The sequence below is a fragment of the Chelonoidis abingdonii genome, chromosome 8, assembly GCF_003597395.2.
Source record: "Chelonoidis abingdonii isolate Lonesome George chromosome 8, CheloAbing_2.0, whole genome shotgun sequence".
In the NCBI taxonomy this organism is placed as follows: Eukaryota; Metazoa; Chordata; order Testudines; family Testudinidae; genus Chelonoidis; species Chelonoidis abingdonii.
This window is the reverse complement of record NC_133776.1, coordinates 30,318,298-30,343,383: the sequence shown is the minus strand read 5'-3', so window position 1 is coordinate 30,343,383 and position 25,086 is coordinate 30,318,298. Positions and strand designations below refer to the sequence as shown.

The 25,086-nt window shown below is 37.1% G+C and overlaps 1 protein-coding gene across 7 annotated transcripts in view; it reads right to left on the bottom strand.

The window, feature by feature from the left end:
• Window positions 1–25,086, bottom strand: part of ZIC4 (Zic family member 4) — a 255,479-nt gene that overhangs the window by 215,282 nt on the left and 15,111 nt on the right. For 5 of the 7 annotated variants that reach the window (XM_032784795.2, XM_032784793.2, XM_032784794.2 and 2 more), the window contains one exon: window positions 21,415–22,392. In XM_032784795.2, the coding sequence (XP_032640686.1) occupies window positions 21,953–22,392 (440 nt within the window). In that variant the 3' untranslated portion in view covers window positions 21,415–21,952. Of the gene's footprint in view, window positions 1–17,936; window positions 20,034–21,414; window positions 22,393–25,086 lie in introns of those variants that run through there. The other 2 variants (XR_012656370.1, XM_032784792.2) reach the window with 2 other exon arrangements.

Sequence of the window (25,086 nt, the reverse complement as noted above, 5' to 3'; positions counted from 1 at the left end):
AAACCCTTCCTGTCTCCTCAGTTCAGCCTCGAGGGCTCGCAATAGTCATTTTGTTTGAACCAATGGCTGTGCTTCCATAAAGGCAACACGTACGGTCGTTTTCATAGTAAACCCGAGTTTCACAGTTGTGATCTTAGGCAGCGTCAGGTATGGTGTTTGCACGTGCAATAATAATCATCTTATTGGCAATGAGTCTGCAAAAATGACAGCAGCTAAAATGATTATTAACCCACTCTAAGGCTAGTGAAGTCATTATTTGTTGCCTTGTGATATACAGTATATATCACACAACTTTTCAATCTCAGCTTCTAGGGAGTCACTGATGCATGAATTTCGAGTGTAAATAATCTTGATTTTTTTAATACAATTCCAAATACAAGAACAACAACTATTCGGTTAGAAACATAATTTTAAGGATGGAATTAGTTTGTTCTGTCTGAAATTAAATTAAAACTCCTTAGGTACATTTTATTTGCAGTGTAAACTTTCAACTAGCACCCAGGCACACAACCATAAAACACATTTAAAAAGTAAACTTACCTCAGCCTGCCAAAGCATTACATTTGGTGCAATTCCTCCTGAGTGCTGTAGAAATTTGCTCCTCCAAGACGCTACATACAACATGGTGGATACAGTAACAAGAAAAAAGAAAAGAAAAGAAAAAAAACAAAGGGCGGGAGATTTTCATATCTTTAAAAAATATAATCTGCCTCCAATGTCTCCTATTTCTTTACAACTCACTGACTAAGGCCTTTTAAACACCACCTGGGCAGTTTCACAAGCTTTAAAGTTGTGTGTGTGTGTGTGTGTGNAGGCTTGCTATTTTCTAAGCAGTCCTCCTTACGTCATGTGTGTGGGCTATCTTCCATACATGGGCATTGTGTGTGTGTGTGTGTGTGTGTGTGTGTGTGTAAAAAAAGCATTCAGAGGTATAAAAGTGTTGCCCTGATCCTTGGTGTGGTGTTTTTTATATGCACTTCTCATTTCAGTTAACTTTTTAAAGATGAGAAAAGCTAGACGCTTTCGTTTTCGAGAGACTTTTCTCGTTATTCATCTGTTTAGTCGCCTTAGCCGCACAAAAGCGTATCAGCTGCGTTATGAAAAATGGCCTAAGCCCAGAGAATGTCACAGTGGTCGACTTATTATTTTAGCCCTTCTTAAAAAAAACTCAGGGAAAGTTTGCTTTTGATGAATTCAATAAAGCGGAGCTGCAACGGAAGAGATTTTAAGCTAAAATCATACAGCATGGGGGCAAAGCTTAAAACAGCCAGATGGCCAAAGGTAGATTGACGCTCCCCGTTTTCAAAACCAAGATGTAGAATTACGCCAGTTGAGCTTCTTAGCTGTATTAATCCCGATCTATCTTTATTTTTCCCCAGTTGAGGTGTTTTGCTTCTTGGGGAGAGGGAGGAGAGGGGAGTTTCAGCTAGCAATATCAACTTCTTTCCTACCAGACCTGGAGGATTTTGTAAAAAGTCTCTTGGGTTTTGTGTGTTTGTTTGTTTGTTGCAAGGTGTTGTTTTTAAATTACCATCCATTCACTTACACTGCGATAGAAAGAGCTTTCTTGATCATTAATAAAGATGAAAAGTTGAGAGAGCTGCACTAAGCGAAATCTCAGAACATCCTTGTAACAACTTCTTATCCTTCTATAATCTTCTAGATACACAAGAAAAATAGCTCTGAGAATCTGTTATCACGCTTTGATTTGTTTTTTTTTTAAATAAACACTCCTTTAGAATCAAAATGAAAAATCAAATCCTGCCCTCGCTTGCAATGGAATCTCACTGATTTCAGGGGAACCGCAAGTTCATGATTGACTTCAAGAAAGTTGTACTGACTATAAGTGAGGGCGGAGTTTTGTCCCCTGGTACTTTATCTAAAATTGTGTCACCTGCTTTGATAACAGAATGAAGCTTTTGATGCCCTTGGTCTCCTGGAAATGTCTGCATCCAGGCGTTATTTTTTTACAGAGATAGGAGAGTAGTTTCCTAGATAACTAACAATGCAAGAATAAAACAAAGTTGTTCACAATTCTTTCTTTCTTTGTGATTTCTTTACCTCGTGTCTATAATAAATGTATTCATGTTACTGAAAACAGTTATGGTTCATAATAAGGGGAAGCTAAGTAAATCTGCAGCAGAGTAACGTAGTAGGGCAGGCTAATGACCTTCACCTCTGCCCTCTTCTTCAAGTGATTCTACACTGAGTGAGTCTGCGAATCTCCACTCAATTGTTGCTGGTAATTTGGCACAATCTGACACATTTAGCCACCGGGAAGGACAGATCAGAGCTAGGTGAAGATATGAAACACTTCTCACCCAAGGTCAAGGACTAGGCATTGAGAGGTCAATTTAGCTAAGCATGTGGCGAGGCACCAAACGCACCTGAGGTTTCTGTTGAGAATACTCTGCCAATCACACTAAGTGCCACGGTGTAGTGTTTAGCTGAATAAACATTTCGTAAATGACACAAGTAAAAATGTGTCTAACGTGCAACTATAATAACCCCAGCCTGTCTAGCAGTGCATGTTACTACAGATGTTCCATTTCTTAACTAAATTCAAGTTATAGTCACCGGTTTCTAAACGAATACATTGTTTTCATCACCTCTAAACTAATTCCTGCAGATCCTGTTTTGCAGTATGAAGGACATTGCAGTTGTTTTAAATGATAATGGAGAGGATTTGTATTCCGTAAAGAAAATCGTGTGATTTGATTTCTTGTCAACATGTCCATCTACCCGTTAATGCCACCTAAAGAATGCTTGCCCCACCGACAAAATTTGCAACACGTCTTTGCATTTTCGTTTAATCCAAGTATTTTTAGTTTGCTTATCTTTTATCTGAGGTGTCTGTGTGTGTGATGCACACTATGTTTTCCTTTTAAACAATAAAGACTCTCAGTTTTCTTAGTTATTCATTAAAATGATCCATATCAGCCCGGTAAATATTTTTGAAAAGGAAAAGTGAAGCTGGATAGTGCGAATGTTTCCATGGAATTGGATCTTCTCCAATTCTATTCATAGTTTTAATCTTACATACAGTTAACATTGCACACCGTGAAACGAAAAAGAATAAGAAAAATCGGGAGTCACGTTTGAAAGATTGGGATAAGTTAATGGAAACGGGTGAGTGTCACTTGCTCACTGTCACACAATCAATATGCGAGGAAGAACGAATTCACTTTATGCGTTCCTAATGACCAATACCCGGACTATGGGGGACTTGCTTCTTAACGGTTGTTGTAAATGATGATGAAAGCGATAATGAAGGTCTGGACAAGGAATCAATGATTATTCGTGAGGGTGTTTTATTAGATTAAGTTTGGAACTAAGAGTGAATTAAAGTGTCTGGCGCGAAGGAACAAAACGTGAACTCAGTTCCGGCGTAATCAGAATGTCCTGTCCCTTCGCAGCACACCTAGCCCAGCCGCCAGGTGAAATCCTGTAAACAAATTGCCATTCGGAATAATAAACATGCACGTTCGCTGTGATTAATGTTAAGTATATTTGGATGTTGCTGCAAACACGTTTTCTTCCTTTACAGACCGATGCTGAGTCCTAATCATTTTTTTTTTCTCTTCATTAGGCAGCTGTACCTTATTTAATGATCTGCAGGCAAGAAATTCAGTGCAAACTTCGTTACCTATTGTACAGTCTAATCCAGAAAAGTTTGGGAAACCCGTATAATCAGAGATGCAAAGATGCTGGGAATTCACTTTCCTTTGCTAATGGACTATGTTTTCCAAAAACCGGTTATATTTAATAAAAATGAATTGGAATGAACAGAGAGCTCCATTTTCAGGTTCGCAGGAAACATCAGTTAGTTCAGATCGGGAGAAGTTTAGGAAACTTCGAACAGGTAGTTAAATACATCCAAGTGAATAGTTGTCTTCCCGAAAATAATACCTGTTTAATTCAGAATGGCATTCCAGAAAATGTGTATTTAGAGAGAGCGCTCCAGGTGAATAAAATCCTAGCGCATGCGCGCGCGCGCGCACACACACACACACACACACACACACACACACTATTACAGACGCCCAGACATAGACACATACGTACTTATATTAAGTAAAACTGCGACTTTCTCATGTAAACGATACGTACAATAGTCTAGCAATGGAGTGGAAGTAGGATGAGTAGGTTCCACTCCTCACTCAGCCCCATATTACCTTGGTCAAGTCACCTAACTTCGCGATGTCCTCGTTTACTTACCTAGAACAATGGGCTAATAATGTTACCAACTTGTGCATAGCTCTTTGAGAGCCTGTCATGACAGGTGCTGTGTAAAACCAAAGCGTCAATACTGGATTGAAATCTGAATTTCTCGCTTAGTCCTTACTCAGTCGAAGCTCTCTTTATAGTCAGGGGGAGTCTTATCCAAGTAGCAACCAAAGGATTGCAGAATAATGAATTATTTTCAGCGTGGTTCGAAGGAATTATTGTTAGCTTAAAGGTACAAGTTACTGATCCTTCTCAAAGTCACGTTCTTGTATATAATTCCTTCATTTTGCCTGCTACTTTAAAGAAGAGTATCTTCTAACTGACAATATCAACAAGTCTTTTGCAACTTCTACAGTAAGTCAGATGTGTTATTTCAGGGTTGCACATAACGTGTTATTTATATTTAAAATCTTTTTCTTATATGTCCTTAGGTGCCTTATGGTTCAGGAATTACGGTATGGTTACAACATCAGAATGGTTACACTATCAAATGTGTTAATCCACAACTTTTGGGGGGCGTCTGTTTACATGGGAACAAAGGCAAACAGAATTTGATCAAATTCACGAGTATGTAAAATAGTAGAGGGTTCATTGATCAATATTTGTCTTCTTTGTTTAAAAGTACGTTAAAAATATCCTCGCTCATTTAGCATATTTAACCCATCTTAAAAGTGCTCAGATATCTTTTTTGTGATCTTTCGTGCTAAGGACTCTCCATAATATCGGGCCCGATCCTATAATCCTTAAGGAGTCAAAACTGCTTAGAGGAGTTTTTCTTTAGTCAGGACTGTAATAGGTAGCGTCCATTTTAATGATCTTTCCACCAGAGATTACATAGTGTCTGCTAGAGACTTATAGGGCGTGGGGGGGGGGGGGGGGGGATTTAAGCTCCTCTCCAGTTATGTGGAAGCTCTGACTTGTAGTTTTGATTCCCTATACTGCAAATGTCAGTAACATGCAACTTTAGTGCTCTGCAGTTAATATTTTTTGCCCGAGGTCTATTACTAGCATTAATTGTCCCAATAAATTGAGATATAGTGTTCATAATGCAATGTAACAATATGGTTATAGTCCACGTGTATGACTTAATTAAGCTATTTGCAGCCTGATGCTGCAAGTCAACGGGTGTGCAAGTGGATTAACAATGTACTGTTCTCTTATCCTCAGGATGGTGCATAATTACTTTACTGGCGGTACATATCAATTTTTGATGATTGCGGAACACATGTTCACTTTACCAACAAGCGATTTAATAACTCTCCACTGTGTTTTTAAAAAACGTTGTTTGGAAATATTTGGAAGTCTCTGCAAACAGTTTTATAGGTTCTTAGCGTCTACTTCAATGGGCCGAGGTTTATACCGGATGTATGTTTCATAAAGCGCAGGGGCTAACACACAGTCCATGCCCCAGATTGAGGGTTTGGAGCTCCCTCATGCCATCAAACTCCCACTCCACCCTTGACCTGCAGAGCTGTCAACGCTGCTCCAGGGAGTGGATTTGATTCCTCTCCCTATTTTTGACACAACTTATGTCCACGCAGGAAGCTGTGGTTCACTTGCAGACCAATAAGGAATTAATAATTGAATGGGGGAGATGTTCACTGGATTTCAGTCCAGTCAATGCACTGAGATCTGGGCATCATACGAAGGAGAAGTGTCTGGGTCCAAGAAGGCCCCCTTGATCTCCCTGGTGGGTGGAATCCAGGAGTGGATATGGTGTCCCGACGCAAGTCCCTGAAATTTGCAAACCGAGTAATGAAATTACAAAACGCGATTACGACAACTCTGACCTGACTCGTTGGCTAGTTCAATGTCTTTGTTAAAAATAAGATGGTGCCAGAACCGAATCTCCCACCATGCTGGCTCATAATGTTTGCCTCTGTTAGGTATGATTTACTGTTGGCATAGGAAGCCAAAGGTAGACCGTGATGATCAAGTGACCTTTCTGCAGTGAACATAATTTGTCATCCATAATTTTTATTGGAAAGATAGGTAGCCATCCATCAGCATGTATTCAAGGGCATTAAACGTTTCCATAGGGAAGCTTGTTAAGGTCTGTTGCTCAGGAGCTTTTGCAGTAATGCTAGCGCTTTAGAGAATCAAAAGCCACCTAGTTTAAAGAGTACCATTTTCTCATGTTAAGCCCATTAGATAAAATTATTCTAAATATTTTCACTGGGCCTTGGTTAGTGTAGGAACCACAAGAGACTGAATCATCTCAACTAAGTTTGGGTGACTTCTACTTATTCGCTTGTCTTGGAGTCTATTAGAAGTGGAGTCATTGTGGTTTCCTTAGTTCAGAAGGTTATTTAAAAACTCATCTGAATAATGTTTTCTGGGAGTGATTTTTCAAAACCCTCAACAAGTCAGTTCTATTTATTAGAGTAGATTGTAGTTATAAATCACATTGCAATAATTGTAAATCATGCATGACAATAGCTGCCCAGGTAAAATGTTTTAAAGCCCTTTTCGGGTAGAGCTTATGAAATAAATCAATAAAAAAATAATGTCCCCGTCAGCTTTTCAACAGAACACTACGTTCACCCTTAAAATGTAGAGATGGCGGTGTTCCTGTTTAAAGTTTCCTGGGGAAAAAAAGTCGATTTGTTCTTATACCTGAAAAAGGTGATGTTTATACAGAGACATCTGAATGACAGCAGGAGTGAAGGACAAATCTAATAAAGTCTAATAAACCGTGAGAGTCTAAATGTCATTAAACTTACAAAGATGAGGCTCCAAAGCACCAAAAAGGTAAATGTCTTCATTAGTCTGATCTCTGAAGACTGTCGAACATTTCATTAATTTATAATTTATGATTGTTTGACAAATATTGAAAAGTATGTAAATATGAGAGGGATAATGTCTTTTCTGCGGGAGATGAGGAAATGACCCAAACTGTACGTGCCTGCTAGATTACACACGAGGTTCCATCTATCTGTTATCAAACTGTGCTTTCCCTTAATACAACATATTGTGCAACTGACAAGTGAAATAGTGCAGATAAACCAATGGTTTAAAACGTAATAAAGACAACAGCCATTTGCATTTTTTACATTTTATTACAAAGGTAATTTACTATGACACATTTCTGAAAGTAATTTATGAAAACATTTTAAAGCAATTATATAATGTATACAGCACTTGGAGGCACAAAAAGTCAGATAAATAATAGCATTATGGATCTTCAGAGACTTTCTGTGGCTTGCACAGGCAAAAATTATTTCTAAAAGAATATTTTACAGGGTAAAAGGAGCAGCAGTAAAATATAAAAGCATAGAAATGAAACGCTGAATGATGTAATAAAGAGGAAATGGATACTACTTCAGACTGGAAGTGCAGCATTATATATCCGAGGAAACAATTTCGTCTTTTCCAGATGACTGAAATCAGCTAATAGCATTTTTTTTTCCTGAACACTACAGGCAGGTTGGGTATTTTCTTTAAGGAGAGGCTTTTTGTCATCAATTTTTAATATAAATCACATTTTGTGGTCCACAACTTACCCTGCATGACTTCAGTGGGACCACTGAAGTGAGTAAAGGAAACAGGACTTGACCCAGTTAGTTCACTCCCTCTGTCTCTCTGAGAGAGACAGTAAACACTGTTGTATTACTACTGAATTAATGGGGGAGGAGGAAGAATGTGGACCCTGTAGTCCTTACGTGGGCATTATTCCCAGTAAAAAAATTTCCCTCGTGTTGACAGGGCCTGTGTATGTGTATTAGGGATGAGAAGTGGAAATTTCAATGGGAATTGTGCTTGAGCAAGAACTGGATGATCCTATCACCACCATCTCGCTTTTTCTATTAATTAATGAAAAATATTAGTGATATTTCCACCCTATCCCCTCCTCCTCCTTTCCATTTAAAGGCGTATCCTGCCCCGTTGAAGTCAATGGGAGCTTTGCCATTGATTTCAAGAGGAGTAGGATTGGGCCTTCGGTCAGAATTCAGTAATATTCATTAATCGCGAATTTAGTATTTTTTTTTTCGGATTTGGCTTGTTAAATTATCTCTGTGTGATATTTATATCATAGTTATTTTACAGTTTAGCAAACAATAGATTTTTGCTCGTTATCGTTAAAAACAACAGAAGACACAGAAACATCGAAATATCAGGATTAAAGATTCACATTTTCTTCCAACAAATGTTATGGCTTCAGGTTTGGGGCTTTTTTCAAAACCTTGAACAAGAAATTGTAACATTATCAGTAAAGATTTGAAAACATATAGCATGAAACTTTATGTTGTATATTCAAAGACACCCAATAAACAATAATTTATAAAGCTAAGTTTTGTAAAGGATTCCAGCATTCCACAGAATATCTTATGTGTTTTTTTCTTTTATTTGCATAAAGAGTGTCCTTTGGAAAAATGCAGCTATAACAAGCTTGTAAAATAAAACCGAAATCTCAACTATTACTCAGATTTATAAGGTTGTTTTATTCCAAAATCTTGCAAATATTTCAGTAGTGCGTGTTAGAAGTTTCACTACAAGACCCCTGGCGGAGTTGATTACCTACTGTGAGACTTACTGCCACAAACCCTTTTCACCAGACATAAATCTCTTACCCTAAGAAAACAGGCACTTGTCACAATTGAAATCCGATTTATGGGATAGCAGTGTGCAGCAGTTTAGGGAATCTTATATTTTACCGTTGAGTTCTTCTGACTGTAAATATTGAGCACGTCTTTCTCCCAGAGGTCTTGTAAAAACTTAAATAACTGAAGTGATTTCAAAGTTTATAAGGGCTTCCTTCCAAAGAGGTACGTCTGCATGTTTGCACTGTTAAACTGCCATCCAACTTCAGAATTTCAGGAACTGGGGGGAAGGGAGAACTATTGACATTTCTTGTCCATTTTTTTGTGAATTGATATTTCAAAGGAATAGTCAGCAGGTGATTCCACTTTTACCTCACTGTTGTACACATTTCCTTATGGCAATATAAACATTAGAAATGAAGAAAGCTGGAATGATCCCAATGCACATACACTCCTCTCCTCTGGGAAATTGGAGCGTATTGGGCAAGAGATGAAGCTGACATGTAGTTTTCAGTTATTTTAGCAACCAGACCTTAAAACAAATTCCAGTTGAGGTTAGTTCTTTTTCTGTAGCCCAAAATTCGGAAGGGTCGGTGCTGCTGTAGGAAGGCAGGGACCTGACAATATTTATACAGGGGGACAGTTGTATCACTGACTGTTCCATCCTCTGAAAAAAAAATATATGGTTGCATTCCGACCAATATTTATTTATTTACTTTATTTAATGAACAGCATCCCCATCGCCTTGAGGACCTCCGAGAAGAAACTTTACCTTAGGTTTCCTTAGCATTTTGAAGTCATTTCAATAAAGACAAACAAACCTCACACGTCTCATTACAAAATTAGGTCATTTTCTATAGCCTGATAAACCGTGCATTATTTGCAATCACAGCCTGGAGTGAGCCCTCACCATTTCCTGTCATGGAATTCTTATGTAATGTATATTCTCTTATATTACACACAGAACGCGTGTTACCATGTGTCACGTAAAGGTCTTTTGGGGTGCAGTCCTTCAATGGCACATTTGTGAATTTATAAGTTAACAGCTGTCAACAGTTGAAAAATGACAAACAGTTACATCTGCTTTAACATCCTATGAAAGTGAGGAGAGAGGAAGCAAGGAAGAAAAAAAATCATTGTCATGACTTAATTGATTGTTTATGAAATTCACAAGTTAGTAACTTATAATTAAGGTTAAAAAATAAATGCTTCTGATGTGTCAACTCTAGTGGGCAAACCAATCGATTAGTAATAAATGGGCACAATGAAAGGGCTCCATTGTTTTCTGTTAAGCAATTCATAAGTGACCCCGTTTATATCTGAAGAACTATTTTTGATGACTTAGGGTATATTCAAAAACAAACTTTCCCGCAGTGTTTTGGGGTTGGGTTTTTGTGTGTGTGTGTGTGTATGTGTGTGTGTGTGTCATGCTTTTCTTTCCAAATAGCCAGATGATTTTAAAAAGAAAAACACAGAGAAATGATAAATCGTGTCGCATAGTTAATGGCTGCAGGGCGCGTTTACCAATTCATAATCATTTATTCTTGGTGATGTATGACCCTTACTCTTAAATCTCAAAAGCTTCTATTTGAAGGTGTAAATAGCTTCCCCCCTCCTTGCAGTAAACCTTACTGCATTAGCAGTGATTGATCTGCTGTACAATTCGTCCCAGAGTGCTATTTTAGAGGGGGAACACTGGCTTTTGGAGATTAACTGGGGAGTCTGTTACATATTAATGAACCTAGGAGATGTACTAACGTTTTGGTAATTTAGTTATTTGTGTCTATAGCTTTCGCCGTTATTTTCTCTTAGACCCCCGCGGTTGTTATACATCGAATTAAAAAGTGGTCCTTTAGCATCATTTTTTTCAGTGGCAACTAAACGCCATTTAATGTGAAAAACAAATGTTGACTTGTCTCTTGAAGGAAGTGTGTTCTTGGCAAGACATCAAAGTGTTTTAAACTGTATTAGAGGATTTTGTTAGTTTTTTACCCTGAGCCCACAGTAATGTAATAAAATAACCTCTTGGTGTTTGAGAAAACCCATCAGAAAGGGGGGAAATGGTATTATGATGCGCTGGCTGCAAATATGACTAAATTTACTTGGGGGTTATAGTTCTATCAGAAATGCGATGGCAGCTGTTGGCTAGGATTAAAAAGTTGATTAACGTGCTAATTAATAATAATCGATAGATGCACTAATACTCTCCCTCCAACTCATATGTTAGAAATGGGAGTGAAAAACTTCTGCTCAGCCTCTAAGATATAGCATTCAAAGAAGTCAATTTAATACAAGTTCTGTTAAATCATTGATTTTTATGAGCTACACCGATAAAATGCATTATCTTTCCTTGGGAATGTTTGGGTGTGGTATATCAGATACAGAGCACACTGCACGTGTTCAGGTTTAAATTGCACAAGGCTGAAGCTGTGGTTTGCAGTAGCAATACAGAAAGAACAAACGTGCAAGAAAAAATATTGTTAATGTCCAGAAATTAACCCCGCCTATCCCCCAGCCTCCCTCCCCAGTCTTAGTTCAATAGCAGAGCAATGTCCATCTCCTACGTTGAAAAATGTGGGGTTCTATAAATTTGCGGGATTTTTAGAAACTATGCGGTTCTGCTTCCCATTAACTTTTACAGATCAGAGTTAATTATATTAGAAGGCCATTAATACAGACTGCTCCGATATTCATCCATTCATGCAAAAAACACCACTCTGTAAAACAGGTTTTGTCATGATGTGACTTATGAACTCAAGAAAGCCTAACTTTCCCGCAGTTATAACAGGTAGGTTAAAATACCATGTATGCCTAACATGTACAAGATTGACACGTTTTATACGCCATTTATTGCTGATGCACAAATATTTAAACGCAGCTCCCCAGAGAAGTCTGTTRATAGCAGGGAACAGCCACAAAAATCAAATATAAATTGCCTTATTTTTAATGGAAGCAAATATGTTTATCTCCGAGTATTATGTCAAAAAGTTAAGCATTTGTTTAGAACAAACTCAAGAAGCAACAGTCTTTGCAAGAACTTTTTTCTGAAGAACAAAGTAATCCTGAGCTACTTGGCCAGTTGGCTAGGAAGGAACTTTTGTTTTCTTGGGCGATTTATGTTCTTTATAAATATGTGGTTTGGAAAATAAAAAGAGACTTGAAAACGTTGTTACAATGAAAAAGGACAAATTAGAAGACATTTTCTGTGATCAAAGGGGAAAGAGAAAGCGAGTATGGGTATTCAAAAAGCTTGACTTATTCAGACAACTCCTTTGGAACAGAAGGGCAACAAGCGTGTCTCACATTGAAAAGGCGCCTCTATTCAGAGTGCAGGTGCGAAGTGGTGTGGCACATTCTGGCACATTATGTAAAGGTTGTTGGAGATTAGTGTTCAGCCTTAATAACTAAAGCGCTTGATTTACATTGGAGAAAAGCCTCCTCATCCGTGAAAGCAAAATAATTTAACGCGTGATCATTTCGAGTGCTGCTGATATCCTAATACTTGCATTGTTCTCTGCAAAGTACTAGAGGAGTGCGGATTGATTCTTTGGGAACCTATCATTTACAGCCACTGAACTCTGTTCAGAACTGGAGGTCTGGGGGGAAGATAAAAGAGGGACCTAAGAGAAAAGTTTCACATTTGAATAAAGAAAACAATGTAAATATGGCACACACAGACACACCCTTTCTCCTTCTCCCTATCTGCACACAGTGTAATCTGTCAGGAAGGTTGGTGCTAGTAAAGATTTGGATTGCAATCCAGACTCTTAAGAAAAGAATCCATCCACTATCAAAGCAGAAACTCCAACTTCATAATTATTCATATTTATGTAAATATCATTAGTTAAAACAACTTTCCATAAAAAAGATAATCAGGCAAGAACAGTGCATAGGTATTACCTTAAATGCATTGGCTCTGTTTGTTTCATTCATATGTTAATACACGTGATGCAGCAAAGTCTATGCCAGTGAGGGGGAGGGAGGAAGAAAAGAAATTAAAAAACAAACGAAAAACCACAAAAGGTCTAAGGTTTTATTGTGACATAAAGTGTTGTCATACATATTGGATTGAACAGAGAAAACGTTTGGATTTCCCTCTTAGTCTAGCAGGCAGTTACCCTTGCTGGATTGTTATTCCATAAAGTTTTTCTTCTTGTACATATTAATCGTAAACATTAAAATCTTATGATCTGGTAAAAGTTTGGTGAATGAGTATGACCCTTTGGTGTACAAATATGCTGAGCACCCATTTCAGAACTATTAGAGATAAAGTATCGTTTAATAGGATACGTATCAACAATAATTGCAATACCTTCTCCGCCCCCCCCCTTTTAATATAAGCATTTTGTGGGCATTTCCATAAATTCTATATAAGAATAAAGGCTATAATGGGAACAAGGTGAGAAAGCTGTTAACTATTGTTTCATCAAGAAAAGGTCGTAAGTCAGGCAATTGGTGTCTGACCTGTCAGGATAAGGTATAAAGGCTTTATTCATGCAGTCGCTCACAATTTTCTCAGCTCTCACAAAAGTGTTTTTATGATTCTGTTTTCTTACCTCGTTCCTTAATTAAAAAGCTGAATGATTAGAATAGCACCTGCATAATGTCTGGACGACTGCTGCATACTAATTCAAGAGTCTTTACATCTAGTAATTATAACATAAAATCAGAGATTGAATAAAACAGAAGGATTTTGCCCCTAAAGCCCTGCTAATCCCCTTTTAAAAGAGTCTGCTGAAATAATTCAGAACAGTTTCCGGAAGTTGGATTACCGACTCTTTTTTGACTATTTACAATGAAATGATATTTCACACTTAAAGGAGTCTCTGTATTTCTACAACATTTTTTTAAAAGTTGTCCTGTTTTTTGGACAATAAAAATGAACTAACTCTTGGTTCCTTTCTTATCTAATGTTTTTTTCAGCATTTTTTCCTAGAGAGCCTCAATTGTATCAACTGTTTGAAAGAGACTGAAATATCCTTAGATGTATAGAACAAAAATTTCCTTTGTGAAACTCCAGATTTAACCGTTTTGTTGAACATTTCAATACTGAAGCCTTCCATTCCTCCCCATAATTACATGATATAACACAATTCAAGTGTTATATCATATAATTTTTATCCTTATGTTATATCATATTCTTTTTTAAAATTAACAAAAAGAAACATTTGTGATAAAAGCTAAAAAAACATATTAAGAAGCTAGATGTTTTACTACAGAGAGTTTTCATTTCTGCTCTAATGCCTTTGTAGTGAACATAGAAACATATAATTCAAACAAATACTGAAACTGTATGACTGATCAAAAGTTTTAGAGTATTTTGACTTTCACAAACATTGTTTTTAACCTGTCAGAGCTGTCAGGTATATAAATTCTGATCTATAGGTTGTCATTGTATAAGGACTGGCACCTGAGATGCTTGGTCTTCTAGAAAGATAGTCAAACGTCAGTGGAATTTTGGAATATAATCAGGATGTGTTGTTAACCGTTAATTACTACATACACGGAAATTGTTTAGAGATTGTGTTAAATTCTTACATGGTTTGTTTTATAAATAAATGTTTAGCTAACCAAACATATATGAAGGATTCTGTTTTTTATATGTTACTAGTCTGATCGCACTTTTTTAGGTTAGCTAAGCCTATATTCCATAATTATAATTTTTTGAGTCAATGTATAGTGCATATTATAAATAAAATGGCCCAAAACCATAATATGACTTACTAATGACATAAACTTTTTGGGAATAGTTGCATTAAAATAAACTGAAGTTGGTATTTTTTACTAAAAATGTTGCCTCATAAAAAAAGGAAATACACTCTAAATGTATTTTAATACAAGTAAAGAGGATTGTCCCGGTTAAAGTAAAACCTGTCTGACGCCAATATTTACTTTTGTATTGGTTACTCCAAATTTACAGTAGCTAAATATTGCTGGGCAATACAAACAAGACGTGCAAGATCACTTCCTGACACAGATTTAGCTTTATGCGTCCAAGAAGTTTAAACAATTCAGTCATGCACCAAAACTGATTCCATAAACTGTTGCTATAATGCATACACTCCTTAGGTAACGTGTTGTTATTACTGTGAATATTGTCCTTCTAGTTTAATTCCACGAAGCTTTTAAACCATCCACAAGAAAAACTACTAGAGTTTCATTCAACTATAGAAACTGGAACTTTTGACTAAAAGCTTTAATTGGTTAATAGACCCTATTATAATCATGGGAACAATGTGCTTTTGTTTGGTCTTTAAATGTGTTTAGACTTGAGATACATATAGTGTTTTTTCTTGTTCATTTATTTTAATGCACTTTAATTTATACCCTAGGTATGCTATTCAGCATACAACATCCTTAAAAAGATGTAGGGTGCAAATAAATCAACATATGGCCCAGACGTTCTGTAAAGCTGGTGCCTCTTCACAAGTCATGTGGGTGACACTGGGAACCAGACTCCCTTCACGCATCAACATAATAATCGATTTATTATCATTTTTATTTTACGTTCGCATAATTCAGACTTCTTTCGTGATCAACCTTCGCAGCCTACCACGCGTTTTGCTGAACCGTGTTGATTTTTTTTCAGCTTGCAAAATATAATGAGAATGGGTCAGATTGAAAGTGGACTTCCGGCCATGTGGTATTCATGGCATTTGCTGCACTGACATAAGTTCAAAGAAGAACGTGTGAGTAATGTATATAGATTCGATATATTTCAGACACCAACTTCTGTATAATGTAGTGGACAATCATGCAACAGCGATCGACTTACAAAATGCATATACTGTCCAAAGATCGCGCTGTAGTGGGGAAAGTACTGACATATCTGTCATGTCTAAACTATTCTTCATAGGCTAGCAGCATTCAGAACAGACATGTAAAAGGCAGGCATAAAGACTTCACTTAAATGTTTGACTGAATACTTGTGAGCTGAGGGTTAAGTAATTTGATGCTTAAACCCAACAGTTATAAATACACTTTAAAACCATCTTTTTAATTGTAATACATTTAAGTGCGATGTTCCAAAGAGACAAAGGGATATCACCCGAACCAATATTTATGGACAGCTCCGTGGGGTTAAATGAAGTGTATTTAATAGTATGCAGAACCTAGTTTTCCTATCCCTTCATCTAAGTGATATATGTATGGAAACTACGGTCTTAGTTTATTTAGTTTACTGATTCATATTTCTAATCTTTATTTCCGTAACATATAAACGTTCTTTTGTTAAATGAATTGTCTTTAATTAATGCACTTGCACAATGCAGGAGCTTGCATGGGGATCGATGATAGGAAGCAACAGGGGATGAATCCCTCTAAAATGGTTTGTCAGCACTGAGAAAGAAAAGGCAATGTCTATAAAAGGACCACTAATAATGCCCACACGTCTCTCACCATGTTGTCTAAGGGGACATTCCATCCCTTGTTGACTACAGTCAAGTGTAATAACTACATGTCTTCGCTCAATCATTATAGTCCATAGAATTGTATACTTTAATTAGCATGTACTGTTAGCCCTCTTTTTTTCTTTTTGTGCCAATTTTGTCATCTTTTAAAATCAGTAAATTCTTTCTTTCTTTCTTTCTTTCTTTCTCCATATTCAAAGGTATTATTTATTGACAACATTCCTACCACAAAAGTCAGTTGTATGTCATCTGTGTTAGGCAACTTCTTTAAAGTTTTGCTTAAAAGATAAGCCAATGCGCATGCGCACCACTGAATAAGCGGCACGAGGAGAGCTACGGTATTCGCATAGGAGTGCTGCATCATTCATACTGGAAGAATAAGATTTAAAAGATCAAGTTTAAAAAACTCCAAGAATCCTCAAGAGGTGCTAAACTCTGCAACGTACGAAATTCAGTTTATGGGGTATGCATAGCAAAACAACTTACCTTTAAATTACTTTAAATGATCAACTAATTTCAACTCAGTAAAAAGTGATCCACATGCTCTTGAGGGAGCTTATAAAAAGTGCAAGTGTAACAATAATTCCATGTTGTGCAGGGATTTCTCTGAATAAAATAATGCATTCATCATCGATAGTTAGAAACAGCATTTTTTGTGGTAGGACCCTAATTTTTAACCATTTGTTATTTTCAAGCATATTGATGAAATCCAAAATTAAGAAATCATTTTGAAGGCGTCTATACGCAGTTGTAATGATAATCAACGGAGATAAACAAAAGAAGACGAGTTTAATTATAAGGAACTTCATGATACGAGTTTTTAAATTCTCCCTCTGACCCTCTGTCAATATTTAAAGTACAATTTATTATAGCTCGTCTTGAAGTTTCATGTGTAAAGAATATTATCTTAAGAGTCTAGTCAAAGAGTTTTTATAAAAAAACGAACAAATATAATTGCCATTAAAACTAAAATAATTAGCATGAACCTATATTAGAAACTAATAGAAACTATACGTCGATGATCGATTATATACTAATTTAGTAGGATGTCTGCAATTGCTATTTAACCCACATTTATAATAGAAATGGGGGAAAAAAGATGTATACATAGTGTCTTTTATAAATGGTGCAGTATAACTGATACAAAGAACATTTTAAGTACATATTTGTAAATAAATGACAGAATTGATACTTTTATAAATATTTACTGTAAAAATAATTCAATTACTTAACAAATTTAAAATAATATTTTCAAACACATAAAACAAAATTACTTCATCATTAAACGTGTGCTGGAAGGAAAACATAGATGATAGAGAGTCTGGAAAGATATATAATATTCCAACATTTTAATTGTTTTGACGAGTTACATTTTACGATACATTTGTGATCATTGTATTTTCCCTTAAACATAAAAAAGAGAGGATCTTCAATTAATAAAAAGGACCAACTTCACTGCAGTTTTTCTCAGTCTTTACTTAGGCAAACTCTCATTTATATCAATGAGAATTATTAGAATTACAGGATTGGGCTCACAGCACTCTGTAGCAGCGAAAATAAAAGTACACTGATGAGTTACAACTTCAGGAGATTCTTTTTACAAAAAAAAAGTATTTAATGATCTCAAAATGTAAAACTCCCAAATAGACCTTGGTAAGGTCATTAGATAATCGCACACTGTGATGCTTATAAAATGAAGATACAAAGAGATGCAGTTTGACTATCTTTACACTTACTCACAATAAAACATGGAAACATATGGAAGCTATCGGTTTTAATGCGTAACAATTTCGGTACATTGCAGTATATACATTCTTAATAGGTATCCCGAATGTTAAAATTATCAAAGCCTTTACTGTTAAGGGTATGCTGTTGCATTCATTATACTGGAAAGAAAACACTTGCTGGTTACAGACTAGTGTTAATGAAACACCTCATTTCTGCCTTTTCACAAGAATTGCATTCCGTGCAGCAAATGTGTAGGAATAATTTATTGGACAGAAAAGTTCAGGAGATAAAATGCAGAAATGGACATCGTTTAAAACTGAGAACTATAGAGCAGCCAGGACATACATACACCTATCTATATATCTATATATCTATACACAGACAGAGATACACATAGACACATACACATACGTATGTATGCATATACATATGAGTAGATAGTTTGCCATTTTCTGTATCCTCCCGGCCCCTAAAGTTATCTTTAAAAGTTCGATTTTATCTCTTTAGAAACGGTTTAAAGCTAACGGGCAGGGTGAGTTTGACAGAAAGGAGAACAAATCGCTGACAAAGAGCCTTTTACGTTTCATCAGCGTTGTTAGGACGACAAGCAGGAATTTCTCAGATAATAACTCCCACTTCAAAGATTTCTCAGCTCAATAGAAATTGGACCATCCTTTTTATTCAATCACAAGGGCTGGCACTAAAGACGACTCAACTGTTTGAATTTTTTCGTCGTGTTTATTTTTCCCCTATTCACTGGGGTACTTGGATAAAATAAACAACAAGACAATTACTGGAATAGGACTTCTAACTTTCCCGGGACCATAACCCATCGGCCATGGCCTCAGCCATGCGGATGTCAAGTTCTTCATCCCTTCAAGCACTTTCCACTTTCCAAACCTGCCACTATCAGTGTTTCCTTGGGCTGGGGACTTCCTCCACAACAGCTTCTAGTCAGGCCTTTTCCCTATTTATTTTTCAGGGAATATTGATATGATCCAAAGGTTCTTATTTACCTTTCTAGATACACCTTACACCATTAGACTAAGAAAGCTCAAGTGTCCCTTTAATTTCCCATCCTAACTTCACTGTCTGGGGACTGGGGAAGGGCGTGGGAGGAAGACACACAATATTTTTTTTTTTTTACACTGGAGCCATTTTTGAATGGGAATGTTTGATCGTCTGGATTCTGAAAAAAAATATGTCAGCTGGTTAGAAATGTTCATGTTCTGAAGAGAGTTAGCACTAACCCAGAATATGTACATGCCTTGTATTGGCAGTCCCTCCTTTTGGTATAATAACTTCAGTGCAAAAATACCATACCAAACCCCACCTTAGGGTGAAAGCAAACAAAAACAGTCTATGAAAGTGTATTAGGCGGAGGAAGTATATTTCTGAAGAAGAGCAGATTGACTGTATTAAGCTAGCATGAAACCAAAGGTCAGCGCAAATGTATCTTAATAGACTGTCTCAAATGGAGTGTGCCTCCTTTGAAGGCCGCTTGCTATTGCTCTCCTCATTACCATAGCGATCCTAACGTGGCATGTTGATGCACCATAAAACTCACACTTTCAACCCCAAAATCAGACCCTTTGAACAACCCGAGCTTGATTAGACCTTTCTCCTTTTCTTTTCCCCCTTAAAAACCATTTCCTTGCCTTTAGAAACTCGCCATCAAATCCCAAACGCATTCTCTGACCAAGGCAGAAAGCAGAAACAAAAGTGAGCTGACGCGACGGTTCAAGCGGGCCTTTTCTTCCTGACATTCTTATCCATTTTTATTATGATCTGGAACAAGTGCCCATTCGCGTGGGTTTTGTTTACCGGAAATTAAATGAAAATGATTTAGTTCGCGTCAAACAAAAATATATACTTGTATACACAAGAAAAAAGGGCCTGTTAGACGTAAATATTATGTCCTTAATGAAAAGTCTGGACGGGCTCCAGACTTTGCCTTTCACTATTTAAGTATGACTTGCCTATTGCCATAGAAATCCTAACTTACCATGAAGATTCACCCTTGCGAAGAAATACTTCTTTGTGCGAGCTTTCTTTGATGTCTAAGGCATAAGATTCAGGCTTTCAGCTGCGTCTATCTAGATTACCTTGAGAGCAACGGGGTAGACATCTGTAACAAGCAAATGAAAAATTAAAGGTGATTAGCCTTCACATCCAAACACTTATGTAAATAAAGAAATAAAAGAAATAAACAGATCTCAAGACAAGATGGAAACACCCTCTCCTTTCGCAGATGGCTTCCATACCTTTTAATTTCCACGGTATACGTTTCATGGTTTGAATAGTCAGTTGGGAACAATCCTCTTATAGTTTATATTGGTGATAACTACAATAGTTTATTTTTAAATTTGCCTAGCTAATTCACTAGATATATCTATATACATGTTTATGTATCGTGTTTCCATTGTTTGGAATGCTTCTTAAATTAACAAGCAGCATCCGAACAAAGTTGTGTAGGTTCAAATACGTAGAAGTTAGTGGCTTTGGAAGAAAATAAAGACGCACCAGAGGGATGATGATTAGATTATTGATCCCTTTCACAATTGTCCTTTTTTTTTTCCTGTGGGGCCACGTAACACTAACCCGTTACCTGACTGAACAGCTCGTAGCGGATTTTGCGCACAATTTGAAAAAGGATGACTAGATCAGCCACTCTGTCTGCATTTAGCACGCCACAGAAACCACTTTCGGGAAATCGCATTGTTTATTTGCCCCTCACTATGTGGTATTTTTAAACAGAATGAATGAACGAATTAAAATTTTACCTGTAGGCAGTTTCAAGTTACTCAGTGCCAAAAAAAAAAACAAAAAAAGAAAAACAAAAAAAGAAAAAAAAAAACAAAAAACCGGTGTTGTTTTTATCCCTAGGAGTGAATCATGTAGGTTCGGGGAGATTATAGTTTTAGGGTCTTAGATACGATGAACATTCTAAAACCATGTTACTTTGTTTTTACAAAATTTATTATTATTACAAGACAAATGTTGTGCGCTGCAGACAAGACCAGCACTGATTTTACATGATTCATTCAGAGAAATTGACAACTCACAAGTCTGTTCGGATAGTCCCAGCTCCTATGGATTCAGCACAATGACGTCATCCGTAATAGTTCACCCCCACCCCCCCGCGCAAGAACACGGATTTTCGTCCTCCCAAGAAATCACAAAGCCCCACAATTCAACAGGAATGACACTTTCAAGGGGTGGGGAGGGAGGGAAATACGTTTATGTATTAAAAGTCATTACTAGTGTAAACTAAAATGGACAATTAATCATTAAGCCACCCTTGGGCCATTTTATTATTATTATAATTAGTGACAACTGGGAGGGGGGATATACTGCACCAGCAAAAGGGATTGGGATTCTTTACAGAAACGTCCGCTGAATTGGTTACTTAATCAAAGAATTTAATTGATTGATTTCATACAATTCGGTAACAAATAATTGTGTGTGTGTGTGCGCGCGCACGCGCGTGTGTATATATACAGAGAGAGAGAGAGAAAGGAGAGAGGTAAACAGAGAGAGAGAATAGTGAGCTAACAAAACTGTCAATAAACCTCTATCACAAGATACCATCGACAATAAAACCTGTACAGCTAGAAATCCAAATTAAAACACTTTGGTTCGTTAATACACAAGATGTTTAAAATCGATGAGTTTGTAAACATATTAGAACCAGGCGACCAGAGGAGTGTGTATAAGGATGCAAAAAGCAATGAGGACGAACTGAAGTTGCCTTCGCGTGTGCTGGGTACCATAAATGCAGTTTGTAACAGAGACCTGTTTAATTTATTTTACAATGCATCTTCTCTTCAGAGGCCATGTGCCAGGGCAGCGCCTCTATCTCTTTTTATTCCCCTGTGTGGTGCTCACATTATCTATGATCCCCTCGCATAAGATTGTTGTTCCCTCTACTGTGGCAGTCTTGGTACAGTGGTTCTGCATCGCAAAGGTAGCAGAGCTAACAAGAGGAGACCATTCGATGAGATCCAGACTGCAGACCGTGTGAGCTATCTGTTTATTGATTTATTTCTAATAATTGGGCCTGAGCTCACAGTTCGTGTAAGAAGCCTCTCCCGGGTTAGGTGACGGAGAGTTACTGGGAGGAGTTGGGATGCCACTGGCCCCCGAGCTCTGACACACGTACCATTCGCTCAGGTTAGCTGCAGTTTGCGACGATGCTACTGGCTCTGCATGAGAACAGGAAGCAGGAGGGTCCCGGCCGGAGTCCGAGGAGGGAGACACCAGGGAAGGTGTGGAGGACTCGTAGCCTGAACTCGGAGGAGGGGATTTGCAGTGCACTTTCATGTGTTTCCTCAAGGAACTGGGGTGGGTGTAGGACTTGTCGCAGCCTCTCACTTTGCAGTTGTAGGGTTTGTCGCTGGTGTGCACGTGAGAGTGCTTCTTCCTGTCACTACTGTTGGCAAATCGTCTGTCACAGCCTTCGAATTCACATTTGAATGGTTTTTCTCCTGAAAGAATGCAATTAACGAGTACATACATTAGTAAAATGGGTGGTAGTGTTGGGGGAGGAGAAAGGAGGTTCCTTAGGGTTTTAAAACATGAAATCCCTCAGCATGCCCCTGTGATTTAAACCTTCCAAATAGGCCCTCTACACTAATCTCCCATTTCATTGTACAGACAAATAAAGAGGTGTGCTTTAAAAAACGATCTGAGCAATATATGAGAATACAATTTAGTATAGGTGCAAATATTTTTAAAACTGAATCTTGCATTATTTTTTTCAAGTTTCCATTCTCTCTCTCTCTCTCTCTCTCACACACACACACCATTTTCACCGAAACACCAATTCATAGTTGTCCTTTCTCCCTTAGTTTAAATTGTTTGTTAAAGTGGGATTTGTGCAAGCCACAAAGAAGTCGGGTAAGGTAGAGCCCAAGTGCAGTTGCAGGCTACATGTAAACAATGTGTGCTCTGTCTGCCACAATTCAGCGTTATGCACAGGAATGGCCAGAAATTACATTAAGTTAATTTCTCAAACTCCCAGAGGTGCACATGGAAATTTTGCTCATGGCCTTACTAAATCCCAGCTGATACAGTATATTTTTATATTGACTACGATCATGGGTAGCGTGTATGAATATAGATTTTTTTTTTTACTGCATGTTATCTTGCCAGGTTTAAAGAACAGAACCATCTTAAAAGTGAGACTGTGAGAGTCAATATGACGTAGCTTAAATGCGAAAGTGACTAGGCCAGTGTCAGTTGCTGTTGTTAGGGTAAAACTCTTTCATCATACAAACATATGCAGTAATGGAGGAAATTTAAATCAAGATTAAATTTGATGGCAATATCAGAAACATCATGTACGTGTTTAGAAATACAATCGTGTTGGTTGAATACTGCGAGAGGTTAACCTAGGGTTTTCTACACTAAGTATAGTGTATGATATATGAGGCGTGCTTTCAAGGAAACGCGTCAAAGACAGTTTCAGCATTAAATTATATTACTTCTCCATAAATTATTTTACCTGATAATACACAACTGCAAAACATGTATGCAAAAGGAGCACGAACTTTCTATTACCCGAGGTATGGGAATATTGTTTTTTTTAATAACAAAATTATATTACCTTGCAAAAGAAGCCGCAAATTATAACTCTGAAGTTATTTGGATTGGATGCTCAGACAAAGCCACTGTGCACACCATCATGGCGTACTTGGTCAAGAGGATTTAGCATGTATCAATCTTTTTGCATGTTGTAATTACTAATTTATGAATGACGCAACCTTGATTATATTTCCTTTTTGACACAAAATCGTCTTTTAATACATTAAATATCAGTATTGTAAATATTTAATACAATTGCACTTTATAAGAGTGGGCGGAGGAAAGCTCCATATTTAAACTAAGTCTCTTTCAATGACTTTAAAGCCGATAATCGAGCACGATCTCTCACATACGGTAGAACTAATATTTGAAACTACAAATATCTGGCATAATAATAAACAAGTTCCAAAAAACAAGATCACTGACGAAATGATGCAACTCAGGTCCTGCAACAAAATATTTTCTCGCGCTACATATATGTGTATATTCGAGCTACAGTTTCACGTAAGGAAATAGTTTGACCTTCAGCATCTTGAACTGCGACAACAAATCAAGGATAATAGTGTAGTACAAGCAAGCAGTAAGTTAGGAGACCCCAGGGAAAGCCATCCTCATAAACATCGTAATTGTGCAAAGTGAGTTACATTCAGGTAAAATTGGGCTGCTTCTTCATTTCTCAAGTGTTGAAAAATGTTTAACTTTGCTTAACCTCTCTGATATAGTAATTAAAAAGTATTTTCGTACAATGTGATAACTCAGAGATTGAAAAGGGCAACGTTTTCTCATCTGTCTGGTTTGCATTCTTTGAATGCCTCAGTAACTAGCAGCAATGCGAATATTTTTAAGTGGTTCCATCTAAAGAGAAGGTTTTTCTATGTGTAAATATTTATACTTCAGGAAAAGACCGTTTAAAACGTCCTGGATTTGGAAGGCTACATGTAAAAAGTTGCAAAGGCTCTCGAGAAGCCAAGAGTCTAAACCGCCATTTTAAAACCACACTTGTAGCTGTGCAAAACTGTTCAGTTACATTTAGCGTCTTGGAGATTTTGATATAATCTCCCAGTTCTAAGAGTGGATTAAGATATTTACAAAATCCTCACGGGGGAAGGGAGTAGCATAAAATTGTGACTAGCACCTCTATCAATTAAACGTTAAAATGCATGTGTGTTGGTGGGAATAGTTTCCAACCTCACACTTTCCACTATTGTTCCTGGACAGGAAAATGAATTCCTTCCATCTCCACCTGTTCCCTGTTGTTATAAATTAGATAATAAATATAATTTAATCGTGAAAATTCCCAAATCGCAAGAAATCCACCCGTTTCCCAGACTCAGGGAAATGAAGTCATTAATATTTGAGAAGGCAATTATTTTCCTGTTGAATTCAGAACTGTCTTCATGAATAATTTGTACAAAGTTCTATTACGGTTTCAGAAACATTTTGTTTTTGACAACTTCTGGGTGTTTAATAGAAACGACAGACCCGTAAAGGCCCTGCAGGATTTTTCAGAATGCAGCAATTAGTCATTGGGAAAGTAAAAGTGAAAAGTATGTACGTACGAAATTATATTTAATAAATCCAAACCTACGATTCCT